We start from the raw sequence: 27016 nt of genomic DNA, 5'->3' as shown, positions 1-27016 counted from the left end.
AAATTCATACAGCATTCTTAATAAATTCACAGCTTATTTAGTGGACCATTTTAAAATAGACAATGCACAAAAAGAAACATTTTTGAAAACTTGCTATTTTTTTTAAATCCATTAGTTTTTCTGAGGAAACATGTCCCGTAGCCAAGCTATGTTAAGATCCCATTTATTTTTCCAAATGTGATAATCCCCAATTTAAATTAAAAAAAAAAAAAAAAAAGCATTTGTTTCTGTACAAAAGGCTGGGTGGTGTTGGCTTATAGTTTGTGTCCAGAATACAACTATAAAGAAAGTTAGTTTTTTCTTTTTACTTGGCAACTTGAAGATGCTTGCCAAGAAAGTGTTAATTGGGATGAGTGAAGATGGGGATTAGGGTTTTAAACAACTGGATGGGCAATAAATATTCAAACACAGAAGTATGGTTTTACTTCTATTAAATTTGTTGTGATTAAATACAATACATTAATGTTGCATTGAAAAAAACCTTAACAATCGTCCAGAGTTAAATGTAATAGGTTATGCATTTCCTATTTCTTATTGGTAGGTGTTTTTTTTTTTTTTTTTGTGTACCATTCACTCCTTTAATGTAACATTTTTACAGACTTTCAGTAAGTTGGAATCCCATTCAAGGTTAGTCTCTGTGTTCTTTGAGTTGCTGGTTAGATATGTTTTGATTTCCTGTGACCTAAAATTGGATATGTGGAACATTATAATGGAAGCATTAAAAATACTAAACATTTTAATCTGACATTTGCCATTTTACATCATATTACACCAACTCTTAGTCATCTGGTATCGATCAGACTGTTAGTGGCACAATTGTGTCTTTGGATGGGAAGTTAACGTTATGCTACCTTATTTTCCCTTCCCCCAATACTTAACTATGTTCTGGCTTTGCGTACTTGGATTGAAAGATTTGTAGCCATATTTGAGCCCCAGCCTGTGCACCTTTTCTACTATTCATTGTGAGATTTCCCATCTTGGTCTCATATCTATGAAGTTTATTCCAGTATTTAAATGTTTTCTTGTTTCTGAGAGAAAATTCTGTCATTTTAGTACCTTCATCTAGGAATCATTGTAATCAGTTTGAAACAGTATTAAGATATTTGCATTTGTGAAAGCAAGAGTTTTGGTTGAATTTCTACAGACTGCAATCTGTTTACTGCACAGCAGCACAATGAATGTTCTCCAGGAGTTAGGGTAGGCTATTTTTTCACAGAAGTGTAGCTGTATTCCTGGCAACTGTTCTTGCCAAGTCTATGATGTCATTGCTGTTACCATGGAGTGTGGTCAGACTAGAACAGACAAGCTAGTCAGTAAAATGGGCCATTTGTTTAGGAGACAGAACTGCGGTTTCTTTTCAGATTGCAGTAAAAAGGAGGGTAAATGCTGTAAACAATAAATCTTTAGTTTGTGGCTTGTGTTTAAGACGGGGATGCTAGTGGGAGGCAACCTTTTTGCCTCCTTGTCAAATTTATTTTCATATTCATAAAAATTTGAACTTCTTAATTTAATTGTGTGCCTTTCTGGAAGCTTGGCATTGATGGTTTGCATTTACCTAATGAAAACAAGCACCATACTCTTCTGTTGCAGTCCTGTTTACAGTAATGTTAAACATACTGGCAATTCAGGCAACTATTCTTTATTTTGAGATGACTTTAGATACAAGATTACTGTAGTTGCTTATTGCTAATTCTGAGTGATAGTATAAAAAAAAAAAAAACATTTTTGTGACCAGTGTGCCTTTTAAAAGTAACTTGACTGCTTTTTTTCCCCAATAACCATTCTTATTTTTATAGTGCTTGCCATTTCTGAATATACTTGTGCTCAATACAGAAACAAGGTTCTTCAGTAAATGTAAATTTTGTAGCATTGTTCCAGGTTTGAAAGGTTAACTTTGAATCCAAGTCAAGTGTAGAAAATTATTAGAGCATGAATATAACACTGCATTTTCCATTTAAAATAACTTTTTATGTCTCCATTAAAATTCTGGAAATGGGCATCATTAAATACAATATGTACATTGGACCATAGCTGTAAGGGTTTAAATAGTATAAATCGAAATAAGCCAGAATTTAACCATTTTTTAAAAATAAAATCTTCCTTAATCATTTTTAGTATATAGAGAGGAGGGTTGCTTTTCCAATGTTGACACCCCCCTTATTAAGAACCTTTAGTTCTGTATTTGCTGTAATCTACACTTGTGTTTTAACTAGGAATTTGTTCATAGCCCTCAGTAGCTACACAGTAAAGAGCTCTATTCAAAAAGTAAAGTAAGTTATTTATTAGATTTACACTGTATTGTGAGGAAGATCAAATACTACAGAATCTGCATTACTTAGCAAAGAAGGAAAGTTTTGATATGAATATAACCCTTTTTCCCCAATAATCCTTTTTATTTGAAATGGTACAGTTGATCCACATCTCATTTTGTAATGTAAACCCACTTCTGTGCTGTCTGTCTAGAAGATTGATTTCTGGCTTCCTGAGTGAGTTATTAAAGTTGGTTTGTTTAATATCTAGCTTTCTTTTATGGTTTCAAAACCAGCTGCTTTTTGAGGTGGGTGTGTAGCCACAAGGTTGCCTGTTTGAAGCCCACCACTTGGTGATACTTCCCTTTGTCACAGTTGTTAACATGTATTTTAACAGCTATAAACACAAACTTTCTTAATTGTGTATGCATTAGGGTTTGCTCTGATCAGGATTTTTAAGGCTGATACCAAACACAGATTTCATTTTACTGGATTGGCTGATTACATTTTTTTTTTTTTTTAATTCCTTAAACGTTTTACACTAAGCTCTTGTATAATCAGACACATAGAAGCCATATGTCATATATTAAAGTATATTTTTATAATTAAACTATAGACCACTAGTGTTTTCTGTTCATTTTTACTTTCCCGTATATGAAGTATAGGGAAAGTATTGTAATTGTCCAAAAATTCCTTATCGAGATTTTGATGAAGTGATGCTGTTTTAGTCCTCCCTGAGTCTAAAAATACCATTTTTGGAATTGTGTCTGTGTGTGTGTATGTATGTAAACATGATAACTTGAGTACGCTTTCACTTAGGTCATCCAAATTTTGCATACAAGTATTAGGTACAAAATTTAGATATCTATCAACTTTGGGGCTATTTCCGCTAACTGGAAGTGGTACTTTACCTTTTATTCATGCAGCTGCAGAGTCCGATTTACTCAAGTTTACTTTTATAATAATTGTTCAACATAGTATTAATTTGATTTGAGGAGTTGTTGATGGTTCTTTTAATGTACATAAAAATATAATCATTGTCTTGTGGTTTACTCCTCAAATATTTATCCCCATATCTGAGTATACGAGAAAGTCTACGGGAGGGAGACCACTCCTGATTATTATTATTATTTTTTTTTTTTTAAATTAACAAAATGAAATTCTGTAGGCTTATTGTTCATTGACCATAAAAATAGTAAAGTAAATAAAATTTCCTTAAATTGCATGCTTTAATAAAATACATATAAAAATATGTATCCATAATAAATATTGTGTAAAAAAAAAATGCTGCTTAATTACAAGCTGTCATATTGTTCAATTTTTTTCTGCAATGTACCTATCTGATATGAAGCTTAATTTGAAAAATGATAGTTTTTACCATTTCTCTAACAAAATGTCTGTCTGTACACACTCTCACGCAATCAATTGATATTGGCAATTAAACACATATTAAATGTAAACATGCCTGCACTTGTAGGTTTTAATAATTTTTAATCATTTATTCCAGTACAACTTTTTTGCTGTTAAAATACACTGAAGGAGAAAGAAAAAAAAAAAGTATATCAGCTGGACATTCAGGATTCTAGAGGTGTAATTATAAATATGGATTACCATTTTAATTACCAAACCTTGTAACAAATGTTCATGAGTTGTTTATTATTTGTTGTTGTGTGTCATACAGCACATTTGCAGCTTTTTTAAAAAATTGTATGGAGTTTACCAAGAAGATACAAGACTAACATGCCCAACAGGTTTATAAGTAAAACACACATTTTGCTGTTTAAGCAAATATTTTTTTTCCATGATTGAAATTGTAAGCTGCACTTAAAACAAGCTCGCTATCCAGACTAAAATGGATTCATTTAATTTAATTCATTTAAATTAAAGGACAAAATGTCTGTCTGTCTGTCTAAAATTAAAATTCTGAATTTGGCTTTTCTTGCCATCTAATTGCACAGGACGATGACTCCAATTTCTTTCTCTTGCTTTATTACCACTCTGTTTAATGTAAAGGCTAATATTTCAGCCGTATGTCGTAAAGCAAGCCTTCCTGTTCTTTGTTTACACTGCAGAAAGATTCTGGCAAAAAAAAAAGGCACACGCTGGCTCAACTACTGTATCAACTTGTGTGAAGGAGCACTGCAACTAAATTACCGTAAAAACATAGAAAATCAGCCAATTTAGATCCCTTATATGCGTAGGTAAAGGCGTCTTTAATTGTAAAGTAAATATTGTACAGTTTAGATACTGAGCAGTTTTTCTTAGAATATAATTTGAACTTTATTATTACTTTCCACTGTGAAGCATTTAACAAAACTCTCTTTCCTCCGACCCTTAGGTGAAGCAGCACTAAGAGGGGAGCCAAGAATGCCATCCATCCAGATGTCCTCCAATATTATTAACCAACGAACAGGCCCACCTCCCATAAGCCCAAGCAAGAGAAAGTATAGTGTGGACCAAGGAGATGAAGATTTTGAATGTGATGGGGAACATGCGGCAAAAATGAGTCGATTGTTTGCTGCCCAGCTGTAAGTTCACAATGTGAAGTTAACTTTTTAAACTAATTTTTGCTTCCAGGTAGACTTGTAGACGAAGCATGAGAAATGGCTTATTCAGAATGGTATCTGCCAGTATTGTTTAAAATTTGAATCTTTGTCTTAATTATATATGATTGCTTAACAAGGAGAAGCAGTAAAAATGTGATTGAGTTGCTGTAGTGATTAAACTAGTAATACAATTGTTTCATTTTAATTATTTGATTTTTAAATACTCCAACAGATACAGACCCCCACTTTGCTCAGTTTTTGTTCTTCAATTCTCCTTTAGAAAGTTTTTTTTTATATTTTTAATGCCAATACATTTTTTACATTTATGTTAATGGTAATTTTGTGTGTCCGGGTCCCCCAAAAATAACTACCTTTTTTCCTTCAGAAAATACCAAAATGTCATCAGTACTGAAAGAATTAATTTAAATAATTTTTGTCATGAAATCAATCCTTAATAAGACCTTCGTTAAATATTGTTTAATAAAGCTGCTTATCTCTGCTTTATCATTTAAAATTTAACATACAAAAAAATGACCTTTTGACCCCCCCCCCTTAGGGTTTTCTAAATAATTTACAGTCATCGTTGCCCTCCCCTCTTTTTTTTTTTTTTGCATCCTGATGCTCACGGAAATGCAAGAAAATGAATGAAAAACTGAGACTGTGATTGCTTATCAGCAAGGTCATATGTCAGTGAGGTCTACTTGGAATGAGATGGGTGTTGGAATTAATAAGGCACATTTGAATATCATCTTAGATATGAAAACTGTGCTTCAGTATGAGACAGAAAATATTAGGTATACCTACATATTCATAAAGCAGGTTAGTATAATTTGGGTAGAGCCTGAGCAAGCAATCTGTGTGTGTGTATATATATTTATATTACGATTTAGCTATATTTGTTTATTCACTCTGCATCTTTCAGGGCGGCTAGCGTTACCTAACAGCTCATTTTCAACATTAAGTAGTACAAGGGTCACGGACTGTTGTCTTCCTAAGTGCTAATCATGACATTACTATATAGTATTATCGAAACAAGTGACTGCTGTGTTACCACAATGTTTTAGAGGATTCAGTTTTGCAATGTAATGCATCTTAATTCTGGATGTTCTGCTGTTTTTGAACTACTGAATCAATCACACATTTCTCACAAAAGAGAAAAAATGTATAACCTGAATCTTTCCTTCAGGAAATATTTTAGACTTTTAGAGAAAACAAATGCAGTCTGATTTAATATAGTTGATAAAATAGATTAAGAATATTCTGCAGAGTCATTCATGGCTGATGCGAAAACACATTGTAAGGCATTGTATGGTCAAATGCGCCATGGGTATTGTCATTATTAAATCAACAATTTACTGTAGTCTTTAAAAATGCAAAATAGTGCAAAATGCCTGCCATTGAACAAAATGCTAACTCTGGCCAGCAGCAAATAAACATGTAATATAATATGTCTCTAAATGAATCAGTATAACAAATTGTAGAGCACTGCTTTTCAACATTGAAACACATAGCACAAACCTTTCCTATCTTCCACTTTCATTTTTTTCGTATTTAACTGTAGGTGCTCCACAACTTCATTTTTCCTGTATATTTCCATCTAGCTCTGAAGCCCTTTTTACAGTCACATTTTATATTTCATTTTATGAAGCTATAGGTTGACTTGAAAATGATTGTGGCCGATAATGATTCAGATAGAAACAGCGTTTAGAATAATCAGACAAGAGCAAGTGGAATAAAAACATTTCAGTTAATTTAAGTAAAGTAGGCCTCAGTAGTGGCTTTAAGCTATTGTGTCATGTTAAACTCTGACTCTTTTGTGTACTTACTGTGTTTTAATGTTTTTATTGCCTCTCTGAGCTCTAGGGTATAGATATTTGATTTGTCAGCTTAATTTCAGATTTAATCATGTTTATCATGTTTACATATTTTGCAGAGTTATTGACATTTACTCCTGCTTCAGCTTGAAATCCAAGAATAAATTATGAATGAGTCTCATTTTTGGTTTAGCTTTGGCCAGGAGTATGTTTTATAGTTTCATACTCATTTTCCTTTTTAAGCTGCACATTTTTTGCCCATTTATGTCTTGTAAGTTGTAGAAAAATGCTTTAACTGAACATAACAATCTGGACATAATGTAAGAATATCCTGGTATAGACTAAAAGGAGCCAGTGGTGTGAAGACAACCTCCCCAATCCAAACTAATGGCAGTAAAGCTAAAAAGTGAATGAAAAAGGTGTTTACTTAAGGAAGGTATAAAGAAAAAACAAGTAGACAAAATAGCAAAGACATTACATCTCCTTGAGCCAAACTGTGCAATCAGAAATGCATCTACTTAGCAATGTTCTTCTCAGACTGTCCACCTGCCAGCTTTACACTCCGTGTCTTCTACCTGACTGCACGTCAGTAGCATAATGACTGGACAGGGCTTTTAAATTCCTTGGCAGGAACTACTATCCATGTGAAATCCAAAGATTACTTAAAGAGTTGGGAATGGCCTAGGGAACCCCTCTAGCTGTTCTCTTGTAAATCCCCCTAGTCAGCATCAAGTATCCCTACAGGCCTGGACCTCATGTCTTACTTAAAGGGCCAGGGAGGTAGTTAGCCTCTTGGGACTCCAGTATAACCACAAAAAGATTCCAGCTATCTTTTCCGTTGTATAATAGTCCCCAAGTAGTCCATACCTGCTGCATATACCTAGCTAGGCCTTTGTAATGCTGTATATACATTGTATGGTATACAGTTTCCTCATTAAATTTTCAAATGTTTTCAGTTTGTCATAATGTTGAGTACTTGAATATTGTGATTAAATTATAAATTGCAAATTATATAACAACTAGCAAAATACCCGCGCTTCGCAGCGGAGAAGTACTGTGTTAAAGAGGTTATGAAAAAAAAAGGAAACATTTTAAAAATAACGTAACATGATTGTCAATGTAATTGTGTTGTCATTGTTATAACTGTTGCTGTCTTTTATATATATATACATATATATATATATATATATATATACAGTAATCCCTCCTCCATCGCGGGGGTTGCGTTCCAGAGCCACCCGCGAAGTAGGAAAATCCGCGAAGTAGAAACCATACGTTTATATGGTTATTTTTAGAATGTCATGCTTGGGTCACAGATTTGCGCAGAAACACAGGAGGTTGTAGAGAGACAGGAACGTTATTCAAACACTGCAAACAAACATTTGTCTCTTTTTCAAAAGTTTAAACTGTGCTCCATGACAAGACAGAGATGACAGTTCTGTCTCACAATTAAAAGAATGCAAACATATCTTCCTTTTCAAAGGAGTGCAAAGCAAGCAGTCAAAAAAAAAATCAATAGGGCTTTTAAGTATGCGAAGCACCGCCGGTACAAAGCTGTTGAAGGCGGCAGCTCACACCCCCTCTGTCAGGAGCAGGAAGAGAGAGAGAGAGAGAGAGAGAGAGAGAGAGATAGCGAGAGACAGATAAAAAAAATCAATACGTGCCCTTTGAGCTTTTAAGTATGCGAAGCTCCGTGCAGCCTGTCCTTCAGGAAGCAGCTGCACACAGCCCCCCTGCTCACACCCCCCTACGTCAGCGCAAGAGAGAGAGAGAGAGAGAGAGAGAGAGAGAGAGAGAAAGTTAGCTGGATAGCTTTTCAGCCATCTGCCAATAGCGTCCCTTGTATGAAATCAACTGGGCAAACCAACTGAGGAAGCATGTACCAGAAATTAAAAGACCCATTGTCCGCAGAAACCCGCGAAGCAGCGAAAAATCCGCGATATATATTTAAATATGCTTACATATAAAATCCGCGATGGAGTGAAGCCGCGAAAGGCGAAGCGCGATATAGCGAGGGATCACTGTATATATATATATTATATATATAATATACACACACACATAAACATTTATATACATATACATATATATACATATCTACATATACACATCTACATATATATACACACATACATAAACACACACATAAGACTTACTGACTGAAACGGGCTTTCATTGACAATCATGTTACGTTATTTTTAAAATGTTTCCTTTTTTTTTCTTAACCTGTTTAACACACTACTTCTCCGCTGCGAATCGCGGGTATTTTGGTAGTATATATATATATATATATATATATATACATATATACACATACATGCAGTTTTAATAACACAGAAATCAATATAAACATTAACATCATTATCATATGAGAATATGAAGTAATATATAAGAAGCACATTTCATATAAATATAAATTATTAAACAGTTAAATCTTCTTCTGTAATTTGCTACCGTGGCAATTTGTGTGTCTGTCCAGGATTTTAAATGACCTGTAGCTCGCAAACCGTTTCACCTATACACTTGAAATGTGGTACACATATAGTACGTCACGTCTACTATCCGCTTTATGGGTGATGATTGTTTTACTCTTTTTATCTTTATTTTGTTTTATTGTAGAATCAACTCCTATCTGCGCACAGCAGGGCAGCCGTGGGCTGATGCGTATGGTGTATTCACTCCATGTTATCGTGCATTGCGCTGTCAGTGGTATTTTGATAAAAGAATTTGAACAACATATAAGAAGCGTATAAATTATTAAACAGTAAAACATTAACATTTAAGAAGTAAAGTTACATTAAGTACTACTGCAGTGCCTTCGGGTATACCTCATTTTTTGTTTGCCAATTACATGCTTAAATGTATACATTTTTTGGTGCACCTACCGGAGAACACGCGACATAACCGAGCGTGGGAGAAGCATGGATTTTAAACACGCGTTGAGTTCATCTGCTGGTCTCCCTCGTGGAATAACTGGTAATGTTTGACTAAAATGTACAGCGAGTAAAACGACATTACCTCCTATTTTTTTTTTTTACGATCTCTGAGATCTTGCTTTTTTCGGTTCAAGGCTTCATAAGCTGTTTTATGTTGTATGGTGTACTTATCCCAAACCATCATCTTTGAATGTTGCAAGACTTTCGCCTTGTATGTAGATCGGGGTAATTACATTCATTGCATTCCTAGTCTGAATCACAATCTGATTGTATGGGTGGTTACCTGGCACTGTAGGGTTGCCACCCGTCCTTTAAAATACGGAATCGTGGCGCGTTTGAGAATGAAATTGCGCATCCCGTTTTGAATCAATACTGGACGGGATTTATCCCGTATTTTTTTTATCATTTTTTTTTTAAAGCAGCGTCTCATGCAAATCATCCCACACGCATTTTATGAAGATGCCTCCTTTCCTACTTTTGATTGGGTAATACTTGATGTCATCGTTAGTTTGATTGGTGTTTTTAACTGTCCAGTGAGGAGGGCGTGTCTTTTAACTACAGTCTGCAAAGTGTTGGCACTGAGATGTGGCGTCAGCGCCATAGTTGAAGCCCCTAACTTTGCGGTCAGCAAGTCGGCTAACATCCGCCATGTGCCGTGTTTCAGTTGCGAGAAGCAGATCATAGAATGGTTGAAACTGTTGCCCCTAACGTTGCGCCACGGCGTGTGGTTCGTTTATATGTCGTGTCTTCTCATTAAACTTTTATCTCGCGAATATGTTATTGCAATCCGCAGCGGGAGCGTTTGTATAAACTTAATTTAAAGTTATGTTTTACACCGTGCTTTGTTTCCCTTATGAACATGCTTGTATGCTTAACTCGCTCCGTTCTCAATTGTTTAATTAATTTTTTGCTCTTCGCTGTTTGCGGCTGTTCCTCCATTTCCCCCCACTTCGTTCTTTTATCTCGCGAATATGTTATTGCAATCCTTAACGGGAGCGTTTCAATAAACTGATTGAAAATAGTTTTGCATTTACCTTTTTAGTAAAAGGCGAGCTTTTAAGCCTGAGAAATCACCCCGTAAATGCACACGTTTAATTGCACATGTGTTAATATGTATGGTTACACAGTATTAAAAGACAGTGAACAACGTCAGTTACCTTTGTTCCCGCGTTTGATAAAAGGTGAGCTTTTAAGCCTGAGAAATCACCCCGTAAATGCACACGTTTAATTGCACATGTGTTAATATGTATGCTTACACAGTATTAAAAGACAGTCAAAAATTAACGTCATTTACCTTCGTTCCCGCGTGCGACTCGTGCTGTAAATCTCTTCCTTGTTTTTAGTTCACGTGATTACGTAGGAGGCGTGATGACGCGATACGTGACTCCGCCTCCTCCATTACAGTGTATGGACAAAAAATATGTTCCAGTTATGACCATTACGCTTTGAATTTCGAAATGAAACCTGCCTAACTTTTGTAAGTAAGCTGTAAGGAATGAGCCTGCCAAATTTCAGCCTTCCACCTACACGGGAAGTTGGAGAATTAGTGATGAGTGAGTCAGTGAGTCAGTCAGTCAGTCAGTGAGGGCTTTGCCTTTTATTATTATAGATTTACTTGCTGTTCTAAGAGCAATTAAAATAGCAAACTGTGCATTTAGCAAACAATTCGGTTATTGTTCAGCTGCTTGTTTAGTTAAATGACATTGTACAGTTTTTGCAGTGTAATACTACCTTTGTATTGTGACTAGGAAACAATAAACAATGTTTAATATACCTGGTGGGCAGATTTTATACCATTTAATGCAGGAAATTCTAAAACAGGTGAACCTCTGAGACTGACAATACATTCTTTGTTTTCAGAAGTGAATTCAAAGAAATGAAAACTGACCAACAATGCATCCCTTGAGTACAGAGCCATTTCTGGTTCACTCTGTCAGAACAATTATATAGAAATGGCAGTAAAGATTAATTGGATCGAGATTAAAACACTCAAGGTCATGGAACTGCAAATAAATAAAGACACCTTATATGCCAAATGAAATGATGCATACACAATAAAAAAAGTAGATTTCCTATACATCTCTCTGTTTTGCTGTCTACCTATAAAACTAGGGTCAAATCTACATTGGAGCACCAGCGCATTATTTGAAATTGTAACCATGGGTGCATTTATTTCAAAATAACAGCTTCCAAGACTCAAAGTCCTTAACACAAGAGGTGAATGTATCTGTAAATAACCACATAAATAAAAAGTCGGGCCCCACTGTCTTCCTATACTGAAAATCCTATCTATTACAGAACAAAATCACAAACATTTCACTCAATTGTACACTACAATAAAATCTAAGAACTACAAAATCTACACAGAAAGAGTATTACCCTTAAATCAATTTGGGGTCTGCAATCATAAAATTAGTACCAAAAAGAAAAAAATATGTTCATTTTAAAACATTTCTTTATAAATTAGTTAGGTTAAAACGTCCTGTTCGCTGTTATGCCACTGGGTTACAATGTATTCATTTTTTTTATTACATGAATCAATATAGGTTAATCTTAAAGTGTTTGTACTGAATTCAAATATCTAATCACTGTATTTAAAATGCTAGGATTTAAGTGACACATGATTAATATTTAAAATGTACCGTACAATGTAAATACAGTATAGGTTTATTTTTGCTGGAAGCATTTCACTTACAAAGAAGTGTACAATTTTCTGCTGTACTTGTCCTCAGGAATATCCCTCTTAAGGAGTCCATCAGTAGTCAGCAAGTATGCTGGGACTCCACTTGCCTTGGTATCGCTTTTCCATTTCAGCAAAGTCTGGTTGAAACAGTTTGTCATGCTTGTTACTTTCCGCTCTGAGATTTCTAGGGCAGAAAGCCCAGATGAGAATCCAAGAAAAGAGTTTTCAAAGACTTAAACACACAGATGTAAATGTGTGTCTGTGCATCTATGTAGTTCAAATCAACTGAAACTGTTACCAACTTGCCTGGAAGAGGACACATGTTTATTTTCCTCCACACACACAGTGAACAAGAAAAGAAACTAGCATCACTGGCAAATGTACACCATAGAATTGGACTGGTGGCAGCTGCCGTTAGATTGCTGAACTGGTGCTTGAGGAAAAGGGGGGGGGATCTCAAAATTCACAAAAGTGTGAATATATAGAGCACTAGTACTGCCTATCGTGCTCTATGGCGCCAAAACATGAACCCTTTTGAAGGAAGATCTTAAACTAGAGATTTTCCAAATATGATGCCTTTGTCGATTCTTGGGAATGGGCCTGTACAATCTCATAACAAGCTACAACATCTGATGGTGCTGCTGTGAACAACTAATAGTTGAAGAAGAAATACAGCACTGTTTTGCCCATGTTTTCAGAATGAATGAACATTGCTTCCCACAAAGACTACTTTGGAGGAAATACCTGGTGCAATGGAAGGTACAACAATCTATGCAGCTGTAGACTCTGCCTAGCAGATGCGAAACAAATAGTGCAAGATTGCCTTTCCTGGAAGAACGTGGTTTGAGAAGTCTGCCTCCCACTAACACCTACCACAGCATACTAGCTTTGAGGCCAAACTTGTCTAGATGGTAGCTAAGAAAAAATGAGAAGACAGAAATGTAGTATCTTGGGGTTACCAAGTCTTTAAAGCTATCGCCTGCCACCACTATGCAACAAATTATTTGAAAAACATGCCAGAAAAAAACTCTTCCGGTCATTTAACCACAAACATAAGCACCTGGAATTTGCCAAGCGTTACTTGAACTTTGAATGGAACCACATTCTGTGGTCAGACATAATGAAAATTTTATTGCTCAAACACTCAAGGCGAGTTTGGCGTAAGAAGGACTGGTCCCCACTGACAAATATGATGGACATTCTGTGGTGATGTGGGGCTGTTTTTCCCTTTGGTGGCCTTCATAACCTTGTTAGGGTACATGGCATCATGAGCTCCTTGAAATACCATGAGATTTTAAATTAAAATCTGGCTGCATCTGCCAGGATCTAAAACTGGGCTGTCGTTTGATCTTCCATCAGGATGTATAATCCAAAACGTATGCCCATATCAACAAAAAAAAGGTTAAAAGAACATAAAATCAAGCTGCTGCCCTGGCCATCTTCAGTCCCCAGACCTAACCCCGCTTGAAAATCTGTGAGTTTGAGTTCAAGTGCATAGGAGAGGACCTAGGATTCTGGATCAGCTGGAGAAACTGTGTAAAGAAGAATCCTCTTGGATTCCTGGTTCTATATTCTCCAGCCTTACAAGATGTTGTGGAAAAAGACTTGAGTGCTGTTTTATCGGTAAAGAGTTTGTATAAGGTGTTAAATGAAGGGGTGACAATAATCTTGAGATGTGTTTTTAGTTTTAAAAAAAAAAAAAATCAATTTTTTTTTCTTCTTCAGAGTAAATTTTCTTCAGATAAAGGTTGAATTTCTTTTGCAGTGCAAGATTAAAATTAATTCACCAAAAGGTGCATTTTGTATAACTTTTCTTTGTACTCATTTTTACTGGGGTGTTAATAAGTACCTGGAGGTCTATATAAAGAACAAACGGACCTGGTCTGACAATACAGTGGCTCTGTACAAGAAAGGCCAGAGCAGGCTGTACGGAGACTCTGGTCTTCTGATGTGAGCAGCAAGCTGCTGGGAAATGTTCTATCTGTCCGTAGTAGCCTGTGTGGTTCTTCTATGCTGCGGTCTCCTGGGGAAGCAACTTGAGCTCAAATGATGGAATAAACCAAGCCTCTGGAGAGACTGGAAGATGCTGTAGAAAAGAGGATCGTGGCAAATTGGATGCCATCATGAAAAATCCTCTCCAGGGGACACTCTTGGAGCACTTTTAGCCACAGGCTTATTACACCACGGTGCGCTAAGAAACGTCTTTGGGGGTCTTTTCTGCCTACTGCCATTAGGCAATTCAATGCTTCCTCCTGGGGCACTGTTTAAAGTTATTTTTGAAATACCATTTTGAAGTATATGCACAATATGCATTTATTTATATATGTGTATCTGTGTATGCATTGATTTATCAATTGATGGATTAGCTATATTATTTGTCTTATTTTGTATTTTTCCTGTGAGCCTGTGTCCTTGTTTTTGTTTCTGCTGCTGTATGCATCTAAATTTCCCTATGGGATTAATAAAGTTTAATCCAATTTTGAAGTGGACTATATATATATATATACAGTGCATCTGGAAAGTATTCACAGCACATCACTTTTTCCACATTTTGTTATGTTACAGCCTTATTCCAAAATGGATTAAATTCATTTTTTTTTCTCAGAATTCTACACACAACACCCCATAATGACAGCGTGAAAAAAGATTACATGAGGTTGTTGCAAATTTATTAAATATAAAAAAAACTGAGAAATCACATGTACATAAGTATTCACAGCCTTTGCCATTATGCTCAAAATTGAGCTCAAGTGCATCATGTTTCCCCTGATCATCCTTGAGATGTTTCTGCAGCTTAATTGGAGTCCACCTGTGGTAAATTCAGTTGATTAGACATGATTTGGAAAGGCACACACCTGTCTATATAAGGTCCCACAGTTGACAGTTCATGTCAGCACAAACCAAGCATGAAGTCAAAGGAATTGTCTGTAGACCTCTGAGACAGGATTGTCTTGAGGCACAAATCTGGGGAAGGTTACAGAAATATTTCTGCTGCTTTGAAGGTCCCAATGAGCACAGTGGCCTCCATTATCCATAAGTGGAAGAAGTTCGAAACCACCAGGACTCTTCCTAGAGCTGGCTGGCCAACTAAACTGAGCGATCGGGGGAGAAGGGCCTTAGTCAGGGAGGTGACCAAGAACCTGATGGTCAGTCTGTCAGAGCTCAAGAGGTGCTCTGTGGAGAGAGGAGAACCTTCCAGAAGGACAACCATCTCTCCAGCAAACCACCAATCAGGCCTGTATGGTAGAGTAGCCAGATGGGAGCCACTCCTTAGTAAAAGGCACATGGAAGGCCTGGAGTTTGCCAAAAGGCACCTGAAGAACTCTCAGACCATGAGAGAGAAAATTCTCTGGTCTGATGAGACAAAGATTGAACTCTTTTTGGTGTGAATGCCAGGCGTCATGTTTGGAGGAAACCAGGCACCGCTCATCATCAGGCCAATACCATCCCTACAGTGAAGCATGGTGGTGGCAGCATCATGCTGTGGGGATGTTTTTCAGCGGCAGGAACTGGGAGACTATTCAGGATAAAGGGGAAGATGACTGCAGAAATATATAGAGACATCCTGGATGAAAACCTGCTCCAGAGCGCTCTTGACCTCAGACTGGGGCGACGGTTCATCTTTCAGCAGGACAACGACCCTAAGCACACAGCCAAAATATCAAAGGAGTGGCTTCAGGACAACTCTGTGAATGTCCATGAGTGGCCTAGCCAGAGCCCAGACTTGAATCTGATTGACCATCTCTGGAGAGATCTTAAAATGGCTGTGCACCATGGACCTGATGGAGCTTGAGAGTTGCTGCAAAGAGGAATGGGCAAAGCTGGCCAAGGATAGGTGTGCCAAGCTTGTGGCATCATATTCAAAAAGACTTGAGGCTGTAATTGCTACCAAAGGTGCATCGACAAAGTATTGCACAAAGGCTGTGAATACTTATGTACATGTGATTTCTCAGTTTTTTTATTTTTAATAAATTTGCAAAAACCTCAAACTTTTTTCACGTTGTCATTATGGGGTGTTGTGTGTAGAATTCTGAGGAAAAAAATTAATTTAATCCATTTTGGAATAAGGCTGTAACATAACAAAATGTGGAAAAAGTGATGCGCTGTGAATACTTTCCGGATGCACTGTATGGGTATGTGTGCTTGTATATGTGTATTTATTGGCTGTTTAGTAGCCTATAATATGAACATGAAAATTCCAGTGTATGGTATAAAACTGCTGCATCCCTAATTTTTGCTTTTGTTGGTGGTATTCTAACCTTAGTTGTTCCATCCCTTTGTTGTATAGATTGTTTAATATTATTTCAAGCTCACACCTTCAGCCCCCCCCCCTCCATCCACTTTCTGCTCTGTTCACATGCCTTGGAATTGTGGAATGGGTTGGCATGGGCCTGAAGATCAAGGATTCCTTAAATTCCATCCATGTGCTTGGTGCTCTTTGTTAGTTTGTAGAACTTGGCCCTGCCTCTATGGTAGCTGCTTAAGAGGCCCTTTAGATTCCTTGCATTCCTGCTTGTTTCAGACTAGGTTCAGTCATAAGACTACAGACATGGCTATTTACTCTCAAATAACTCACTGAAGTGTTAAGGCAAACTGGTTAGCCTGTAGTTCATGGCCTTGAAATTTGTGCAACAAATTGGGCTACTAGTGCTCGATAAAGGCCAAACAATGAAGGCATACAAGATTGACTTTTGCATGTTTGTAAAGCACTTTGAATGCTGGGTAGCTGCAGCGCAAGGACCCTTTTTCCTTACTCCCAAAATCCCGTATAGCACGTTCAAACTAGAAGGCGACCTGGGTTGCATTGATTAGTGTATCTGTCTCACAGCTTCAGATTTCCACACTCAAACTTATAGAACAGAGCTTTATAGTGTATTTTTAGTGGCCAATCTGCTTATAATTACAAAGTACATCTTAAAATTGAACGTGAAGTTTATGAGAAGTGTTCAGACAGTGTACAGAGGACTTAAGAACACCAGTAAGAAGTTAGATTGCATAACACAATCTGTGTAATGCAAATTTTGAACGGTGGTTCTTAGGCTTAGTTCACACTAACACGAACAAATCTGAAAGTATAATTTTTGTTTTAAAACCTTTGTGTGCACACAGGCATTTTCGGATCATTTGTTAAAAGTTCATCTTCCACTATAAAATGCCAAAAATGTGTAAAACGTTCTTATTGAGAATCATCATCCACAAGTGCTGTTTGATTATGGAGTGACTGAAAGTTAATCGAAGTGCCAAAAGTATCAAAGTACAACTGGTTTTTAAAAGCTACAAATGATTGTAAGGTTGCCAAAGCCTAGGAAAATATAGGTTGGATATCCAACAAAATCTTTGATTGTTTGAAGTCAAGAGTGTCAATCAGCTAACGCAGAGAGTCAGAAAAGTACTGTACCCCATGGTAAAGTTGAGGTCACAGAGGATCAAACTGCAGTCGGTGCCTGATCACATGATAATCATATATCAGTGTTTTCAGAAAGCTCACTTTTCTTTTACACTGCTACATGAGACCAGGTATTTTCAGTTTGGAGAGTGTTACTACAATGATTAGTTTCTGGGTATTGAAAATGATGTTTCAGTGTGGATAGATGGACCAATCCAATCAAAAAAACATGGCATTTTTCTGTTTTTCCGTGTTAGTCTAGATACATTAGATATAGAAAAGAATCACCCACCTTCAGAATATTCACATTTTATTGCTTTGCAGCCTAGGCACAGAAATATTTATCCAGCTGTATTTACTCAATGGAACTTCTAGCAGCCAAGTGAAAGATATAATAGCAACAGTTCAGAAAATTAAAAGTAAAAAGCTGAATCACAGAGATGGTTAAAGGATCACCCCAGGTCAGTTTGGGGAGCATGCACTAATACAGCGTGTTGCCGCACACACCATAAAACGAAACCGCTCAGGATCCTGGTTGGCAACCCCCCAGGCAGCATGCAGCCCAGTCCCACCATCCGGAAATTACCATTTGTCTGCCATAGCCAGGTGTTACATTGGTGCTGCCTTGGCCTGGTCCAGCAGCTCAGCTCCTCAAAAATGAGGATCCTGTGATCTGGGTCACTCTTGGAGAGTCCCGCCACATGGCCGTAGTCCCGTAACTGTTGGCAAGGTCAGCATCAGTGAATCTTCACCAGCCGCTGGACCCCACAACCTTGCCCAGCACCCAGTGCATGCAAGAATTGAACAGAGTAGGAGCAAGAACACACCCCTGACATACCCCAGAATCAACTGGGAAAAACACAGAGGATTTGCCTCCACTCTGCACAACACTGACAATACCAGTGTACAGGCCGGCCATGATGCCTAGCAACTTCAAAGGGATCCTGTGAAGTCTCAGGATGTCCCACAGGGCAGTTTGATAAACTAAGTTGAATGCTTTCTGAAAATTGACTAAGACTGCAAAAGAAAGTCTGTTGATATTTGCGTTTGCACTCCATGAGCACCTCAGAGCCAGGATGCAGTCGATGGTAGACTTCTTAGCTGTAAAACCAGACTGCTCCTGTCGCTAGTAGATAAGCAGGTGATCACGGATCACATTGAGGATGACCCTAGCAAGGACCTTACCCGGCATTGAGAGCAGTTTTATCCCCCTGTAGTTGTCGCAATCCAGGCGATCACCCTTCCCTTTCCAGATTTTCCAGTCAGTTGGGATGACTCCCGTCTCCCAAATGTAAGCAAAGATCACCCTACTCCTAAACAATACATGTAAATTCCGTCAGGTATAACTAATCACCTTCTCCATTGCACATCAAGCTAATTGGCTTCCACCTGTTATCAGTAATCATTCTGTTTAGTTAAGCATCAAAACAGCTGTTCCTAGAGAATTCCAGTGCTAGGAAGTGCAACTAAAGCAAACATTCAACTATGGGTAGCAAAACACTGTGAAAAGATTTCTGCAATAAAGTTTTGGACAGACACAAGTGAGTAGATAGTTCCAGAATTTTTGAAAGGCTTTATCTATCCCCTAGGAGCACAGTAAAGTCCATAATCAAGTAGTGCAAAGTGTTTTGTACTTACTAGGACCCTTCCCGGACCAAGTCATCCTTCCAAACTGGGTGGAAGAGCAAGGAGGAAACTGGACAGAGAGGCCACTAAGAGGCCTATAGCAACTTTGATGCAGTTACAGGAATTTTTGGCAAAGAGTGGTCATTGTATGCATGTAACAAAAATATCACACAAATGTAAGTTATATGGACAGTTTGAAGGTAGAAAGCCAGTACTCAAAAAAAGCCGCACCAAGTCTTGATTGAGCTTTGCCAAAAAGCACCTTGGAAGATTCTGAGGCCAAATGGAAAAGGTATTCTGGTCAGATGAGACCAAAATCAAACTATTTGTCCTCCACGCCAAATTGTATATCAGACGGAAAATCAATACAGTTGTTCATCCAACGATCACCATACCTACAGTAAAGCTTGGAGGTCGTAGCATTCTGTTGTGTTGGTGTTTCTCTGCAGCAGGGACTTGGGGCACTTGTCAAGATAGAAGGAAAAAATGGATGGAGCAAAATATCATCACATTATTGTGGGAAACCTGCTGCCCACTGCCAGAAAGTTGTCAAAGGGAAGAAGGTTCACCTTCCAACATGACAATGATCACACAGTGGTTGAAGGAGAAAATGTTGACTGTCCTTGGCCTAGTTAGAGCCCAGACGTAAACCTTATTATTGACCATCTACGGTCACTGTCCAATTTGAATGAGCTTGAACAGTTCTGTCAAGAAGAGTGGGCAAATATTGCCCAAATATTGCCCAATCTAGATTTGCAAAGTTGGCAGAGAAGTATCCCAACAGACTCCTGGCTGGGCTGAAATCAAACCAAAAGGTGGTTCCATAAAGTACTGACACAGGAGGGTGACGCTTTAACCATCTCATTGATTCTGTTTTTTTTTTTCCTGGTTTTTGTTTTTTCTGAAGTGTTGCTATGATATCTTTCACTTGACTGTTATAAGTTGTATTGAGTAAATATAGCTTGGGAAGTATTTTTTTTGTGTGTTTTCATTTTATACCCACTGTATTTTGTGAGTCTTAAAGACAGTTTCTAATACGGATTTAAGCAACACTGGAGCACCACAAGAGATGGTCCTGTCTCCTTTTCTGTTCACTCTGTTCACCTCTGACTATAAATACAGTGCATCCGGAAAGTATTCACAGCGCATCACTTTTTCCACATTTTGTTATGTTACAGCCTTATTCCAAAATGGATTAAATTCATTTTTTTTCCTCAGAATTCTACACACATCACCCCATAATGACAACATGAAAAAAGTTTACTTGAGGTTTTTGCAAATTTATTAAAAATAAAAAAATTGATAAAGCACATGTACATAAGTATTTACAGCCTTTGCCATGAAGCTCAAAATTGAGCTCAGGTGCATCCTGTTTCCCCTCATCATCCTTGAGATGTTTCTGCAGCTTAATTGGAGTCCACCTGTGGTAAATTCAGTTGATTGGGCATGATTTGGAAAGGTATATAAGGTCCCACAGTTGACAGTTCATGTCAGAGCACAAACCAAGCATGAAGTCAAAGGAATTGTCTGTAGACCTCCGAGACAGGATTGTCTTGAGGCACAAATCTGGGGAAGGTTACAGAAATATTTCTGCTGCTTTGAAGGTCCCAATGAGCACAGTGGCCTCCATCATCCTTAAGTGGAAGAAGTTCGAAACCACCAGGCCTCTTCCTAGAGCTGGCCGGCCATCTAAACTGAGCGATCTGGGGAGAAGGGCCTTAGTCAGGGAGGTGACTAAGAACCTGATGGTCACTCTGTGGAGAGAGGAGAACCTTCCAGAAGGACAACCATCTTTGCAGCAATCCACCAATCAGGCCTGTATGGTAGAGTGGCCAGACGGAAACCACTCCTTAGTAAAAGGCACATGGCAGCCCTCCTGGAGTTTGCCAAAAGGCACCTGAAGGACTCTCAGACCATGAGAAAGAAAATTCTCTGGTCTGATGAGACAAAGATTGAACTCTTTTTGGTGTGAATGCCAGGCGTCACGTTTGGTGGAACTCAGGCACCGCTCATCATCAGGCCAATACCATCCCTACAGTGAAGCATGGTGGTGGCAGCATCATGCTGTGGGGATGTTTTTCAGCGGCAGGAACTGGGAGACTATTCAGGATAAAGGGGAAGATGACTGCAGAAATATATAGAGACATCCTGGATGAAAACCTGCTCCAGAGTGCTCTTGACCTCAGACTGGGGCAACGGTTCATCTTTCAGCAGGACAACAACCCTAAGCACACAGCCAAGATATCAAAGGAGTGGCTTCAGGACAACTCTGTGAATGTCCATGAGTGGCCCAGGCAGAGCCCAGACTTGAATCCGATTGAACATCTCTGGAGAGATCTTAAAATGGCTGTGCACCGACGCTTCCCATCCACCCTGATGGAGCTTGAGTGGTGCTGCAAAGAGGAATGGGCAAAACTGGCCAAGGATAAGTGTGCCAAGCTTGTGGCATCATATTCAAAAAGACTTGAGGCTGCAATTGCTACCAAAGGTGCATCGACAAAGTATTGCACAAAGGCTGTGAATACTTATGTACATGTGATTTCTCAGTTTTTTTATTTTTAATAAATTTGCAAAAACCTCAAGTAAACTTTTTTCACGTTGTCATTATGGGGTGTTGTGTGTAGAATTCTGAGGAGAAAAAACGAATTTAATCCATTTTGGAATAAGGCTGTAACATAACAAAATGTGGAAAAAGTAATGCGCTGTGAATACTTTCCGGATGCACTGTATAACACCAGATCATGCCATTTGCAGAAATTCTTAGATGTTTCTGCACTTAGAGTATTTGAGTCAGGTGGAGAACTTTGTTTCTTGGTGCAGTAGTAGGTTGCAGAAAGAATTGTCTGCAAATAACCAATTCCATAGTTTTCCTGATGTTTATCGACTGTTGCTACACAGAAGAGCCTCTGTGTCCTGACACTATTCAGGGAGTGGATGTCGAGGTCGTGCACTCCTACTACTTGCAGGTCCACATCAATGACAGGTTGGACCGTTGTAACACAGAAGAACTATAAGAAAGGGTAGTACATGCTCTTTTTTCCTTCGGATACTGTGCTTCTTTAATGTGGGTAGTGACACATCCTTCACATCTTCTACAACTCTGTGATGGCCAGTGCAGTTTCCTACACTGTGGTGTGCTGGGCTGGTAAAATCATTTCAAGAAAGGCCCACCAAATCAGCAAGCTAATTAAAACAGCAGGCTCAGTTATGGGATGCACTGTGGGCCCCCCTGGAGGTAGTAACAAAGGAGAGAGTTGAAACCAAAATAAGTGCCATTATTAACAATGTTGCACACCCTCCCTCTGGCACAATAACACTGACTGACTTTCAGCCAACAAATTATTCAGTGGAATTATGTCAAGAAAATCTTACTTGGGCTTCTGTATACCAACAGCAATACACCTTCATAATGCCTCATTGTGACTACTGTGCATCTACGTTTTTATTGTAAAATAAGTACTTAAATAAGAACAAGGTGGCACAGATGGAAGCCAGTTAAGGGTTCATTTTTACACAAATATTAGAACACTTTTCTGAGGACCATAGGTAAAAAAGTAGTAATTTGGGGTCTTCCAAACTGGACTAGAAAATATTTTACAATGTTAGATGAATAGGAATTGACAAGTTATATAGGACTAAGTGGCACTTTCTTATCAAACATATTCTCGTGTATGAAGTTATTAATTTAACATAATTAGAGAAGTGTGGCTACATGTGTATACTTACTGCAGATGAATTTTCCTGGACTGGAATGTATGTATCTGGGTTCTCTTCGGTGAGGTAGTACTCCTATTGCAGGTTATCCACACTGGACCACTGGAAAGCAAGATCGGGTGTACACCCACATAGAGTTCAGAACGTAACTGTCTTAGCCAATCGAACCAAAGGAGAACTGCTTTAGCTCATGTGACTAATCAGAACTAACAACAAAGGTGTTTCTTCTTTGCTGCAAGCCTGTTTCATTTGAGTAATCCAGTGCTTTGAATTTATTATTGTAAAAACATTTTGACTTGTAAGTAATGAAATGTTAGATATGTATTGATATACAGTAAATTGCAATATAACATTCTCAAGCCAGCTTAATCCAATTCAGAGTGATTGAGGCCAAGGCACAAGACCACCCTGGATTGGGTGTCCGTCCATTACATGGCCCTCTCTTGCACATACACTCACTTGCAATTTGGAATTGCTAGTTCAGCTAACCAGCTTGTATATGTGGATAGTGGGGTAAAACAGTACATACTGAGGAAGCCTTTTAAATACAGGGGACACGTATAGACTCCACATGAACAGTGATTTGCGTGCAAAATGTGACTACAGGACGGTGGATTTTTGATGCAGCTGTATTATTATGCTGCAGTGCATAAAAGTAATAAATTTATTTTTATGCATGTTTTGTAAAATACTTGTGTAAATTGTTTTTTTTTTTAAAATTTCCCAAAATAGTTTGTTCCACTTAATGAATATTTCTTGGTCAAATGATGAAACCAAGCCTGCTTGTTAAATGCTACAGTATGTACAAGTGGTGTGCTATGCCATTATTTTTAAGATTCAAGAAAAAGGTGTACTTTTGATTATTGTGTGATTATTAGCAGCATTGTTCAGTCTGATTCAATGATGCTCTTTGCTGTAGTTTGCTTCCTGAGTGCACTTGGTAAGGCAACATACATTTTAAGGTACTAGTGCAGGGGTGGGCAAATTCAGTCCTGGAGGGCCGCAGTGGCTGCAGGTTTTTGCTCCAACCCAATTGCTTAATAAGAAGCTCTTATTGCTCAAGTAACACTTCAGCTTCACTTTAGTTGTCTCACTCGTTAAGATTTTGAACCCTTATTGCTTATTTTAGTCTTAAACAGCTGTATTCTTGGTTTTTAATTGCTCCTAATTAGCAATACCACGCAAATGACAAAAGAGACCAGCATTTCTCCATTTAGCTTGTTACCATTTACACCTGTGTGTATTTATCACACACTATTTGGTTTAATTAAATACTTGGAAGCAAAGTGAAGAGAAAAAAGTGAAGTACTGAGAATTACTCATCTGTTTTAGACTTCAAATCATTTGGATGATATCCTTAGAAAGGAAAATAAATCTAGGATATGAGAATGACCTGACATGGCAGATTTAAAGCACTAACAAGCCATGCAATTAAATAATTGACAAGGATTTTTTTTAATTAAGCAACTGGGTTGGAACAAAAACCTGCAACCACTGCGGCCCTCCAGGACTGAATCTGCCCACCCCTATACTAGTGAATTTGCAAACTTGTGCAATCTTTTACCTATGCCAGCTAGGTACCATTGGGGACTCTTCATGGTAAAATATCCCTAAAAGCTTGACGCTTTGAGAATGGGGAATGTTACTCCCTGCCAAATGTATTGCCAAATAGCTACAAGAACAGAAAACTGGGTACTATGACCATCACTAGAACAAGATTATAGATAATGGCACGAGCCATTAGGCCAAGGGTTTTCTATTTGATAATTGTGGAAAATAATACAATTTCAGGTATCACTTCAGGTTTCCTTACTCTAAAACTACTATCCACTACCGTCTGTTTTCCTAAGAACATTTAATGTGTGTTTGCTTGTTAAACTCTGCTTCATGTTTCACGCTTTTGTTTTCCCTCTTCCCTGTACAAATGGTTGAATTGATACTGGTGTTCTAATATTTACTGGTGCCAGGATTCAAATTTATTTTGAAGAGTGTGGCTGATTCACACTGAAGTGCTGTTTTTTTTTGGCTGATGGCAAATTAAACCTCACCTGGTCATTTAATTAATTAGATCCTTCCAAGTGCTTTCTTGTCAGAGTTGTTAAGTTATTGCTGCTGGTACCCCATTCAGTGAATGTAGTATTTTGCTGGTGGGGGGAATTAAACATCACATTTTCAAACCTGGGAGCCTGGGGATATACTTGCAAGGCAAGAAACATTCCCAGACAGGCTGCCAGTCCATCTCTAGGCCCACTCAAACATATACCTTCACTCACACAGGAGACAATATGAAATTGTCTGTTAAGCTGACTTTCACGCCTTTGGAAATGTGGGTGGTAACTGGAGTACTTTTGGAAGTACATGCACTTTTAAAGCAGACAATGTGTGGGTGTGGCATTTGAACCTAGGAAGTGGGATCACTGAGCTGGCAGTGCTAACCACTGTACCACCATCCTACTCTGCAATATACAGTACATGTAGACACGCATATTAACAATTAGTATGTTCACATTTGTTTGGATGTTGTCTGAACTATTAGTATACTTTATACTAGGGTTGTGCGAAATTGACAAATATTTTCATATTTTCTGTGATTTCAGCCACAGGGGGTGCACAAACCAGTGTGTTTCTTTGTGCCCATCACAAGCCTGGATAAATGGGGAAGGGTTATGTCAGGAAGGGTATCCAGTGTTTTTGAGCGAGAGAGGCGAGATTGTGTTGGTTTGGATATGTGCAGAGGAGAGATGCTAGGGATGGAGCTGACAGGCAAAAGGAAAAAAGGAAGGTCTAACAGGAGGTTTATGGATTTTGTAAGAGAGCAAGGTTCATAGAACAGGAAGATATGGAAAAAGATGATCCACTGTAGCGATCCCTAACAGGAGAAGCCAAAAGGCTTCAAAAATATGTTGGTAAAAGTCTTATATTGTACTAACTCTGGCTCGCTCTTTTTTTAATAGGATGTTCACTTTTACTCAATTGTATTAATGGAATCAATATGTATAAATGAATAGATAGATAGATATACTTTATTATATCCCAAGGGGAAATTCACATACTCCAGCAGCAGCATACTGATATAAAAACAATATTAAATTAAAGAGTAATAAAAATGCAGGTATAACAGACAATCACTTTGAATAATGTTAACGTTTACCCCCCCCCCCCCCCCCAGGTGGAATTGAAGAGTCACTCCATGCATAAGATATTTTGTGATCTGTAGTGGTGGCAGAGACAAAATTTTACTTTGCGTCTAAACCTTTGCAGAGGAGGATTTCACTGCTCTTCTTCAAACTTTCAACGGGTTGTCCCCAGATGGATATTGTTTGAAAATCAGATTTGGCTCCATGAGCCAGTGAATGCATGCACTCTCAAGGCATGTTTTTGATTGTTTTTTTGCAAAGTGAGTGACATACTGAATAATGTCAGCTGGCACATTGTTAAAACAACAGTTAGGATATTATTGTGGATGATACGTATCTCACACCCCTACTTTTTACATGTAGTAATTCTTGTAATATATTTGACACTATACTATTCTCTGTGGATAAGGAGTCACTATATAATAGTAGAGTGCATGGATTTTCACCGTCTACCATCATTTTCTTTTGCAACCAAAATTCATGCTTGCTTCATTTACTAGTGATTGTAATTTGGCCAGGTATGAGTATGCCCTGCACTGGAGTGGTATCCCATCCACAGTTGACTCCTGATAAGTTCTGGTTACATTAGAGAAAAAAAATTCTGAGGGCATATGGGTACAAGCTTATGTTAATGAGCCAGAAAGCACAAATGATGCAAAGTTTACACAAGTTGGAAAACTTTGCGGTTGATTGCTCAAAGAAAATTTAATTTTTAATTAGATTATAGCACACTTGTTTAATTTTTGTGATGCCTTATTTAACTCCTTGAACCTGTGGTCTGAATCAGGTTCTACATGTTTTGAATTCTTTATTGTTTAGTCTTTATCAGAATGCCTCAAATCCCATACCACTGTTTATAAGGTATTGTACTTTATAACTTCTCCCTGCCTTCCCTTCTACATCTATAACCTCAGGAAATTAAACA

At 37.9% G+C, this 27016-nt stretch overlaps 1 protein-coding gene across 5 annotated transcripts in view; it reads left to right on the top strand.

Annotated features, from left to right (window-relative positions):
* The window catches only part of vgll4b (vestigial-like family member 4b), a 304562-nt gene that overhangs the window by 223590 nt on the left and 53956 nt on the right, over positions 1 to 27016 (top strand). For all 5 annotated transcript variants that reach the window (XM_051921515.1, XM_051921514.1, XM_051921516.1 and 2 more), the window contains one exon: positions 4588 to 4777. In XM_051921515.1, the coding sequence (XP_051777475.1) occupies positions 4588 to 4777 (190 nt within the window). The remainder of the gene's footprint in view (positions 1 to 4587; positions 4778 to 27016) is intronic.

The sequence above is a fragment of the Erpetoichthys calabaricus genome, chromosome 18, assembly GCF_900747795.2.
Source record: "Erpetoichthys calabaricus chromosome 18, fErpCal1.3, whole genome shotgun sequence".
Taxonomy (NCBI): Eukaryota; Metazoa; Chordata; class Cladistia; order Polypteriformes; family Polypteridae; genus Erpetoichthys; species Erpetoichthys calabaricus.
This window is presented reverse-complemented; position numbering and strand designations above follow the sequence as displayed.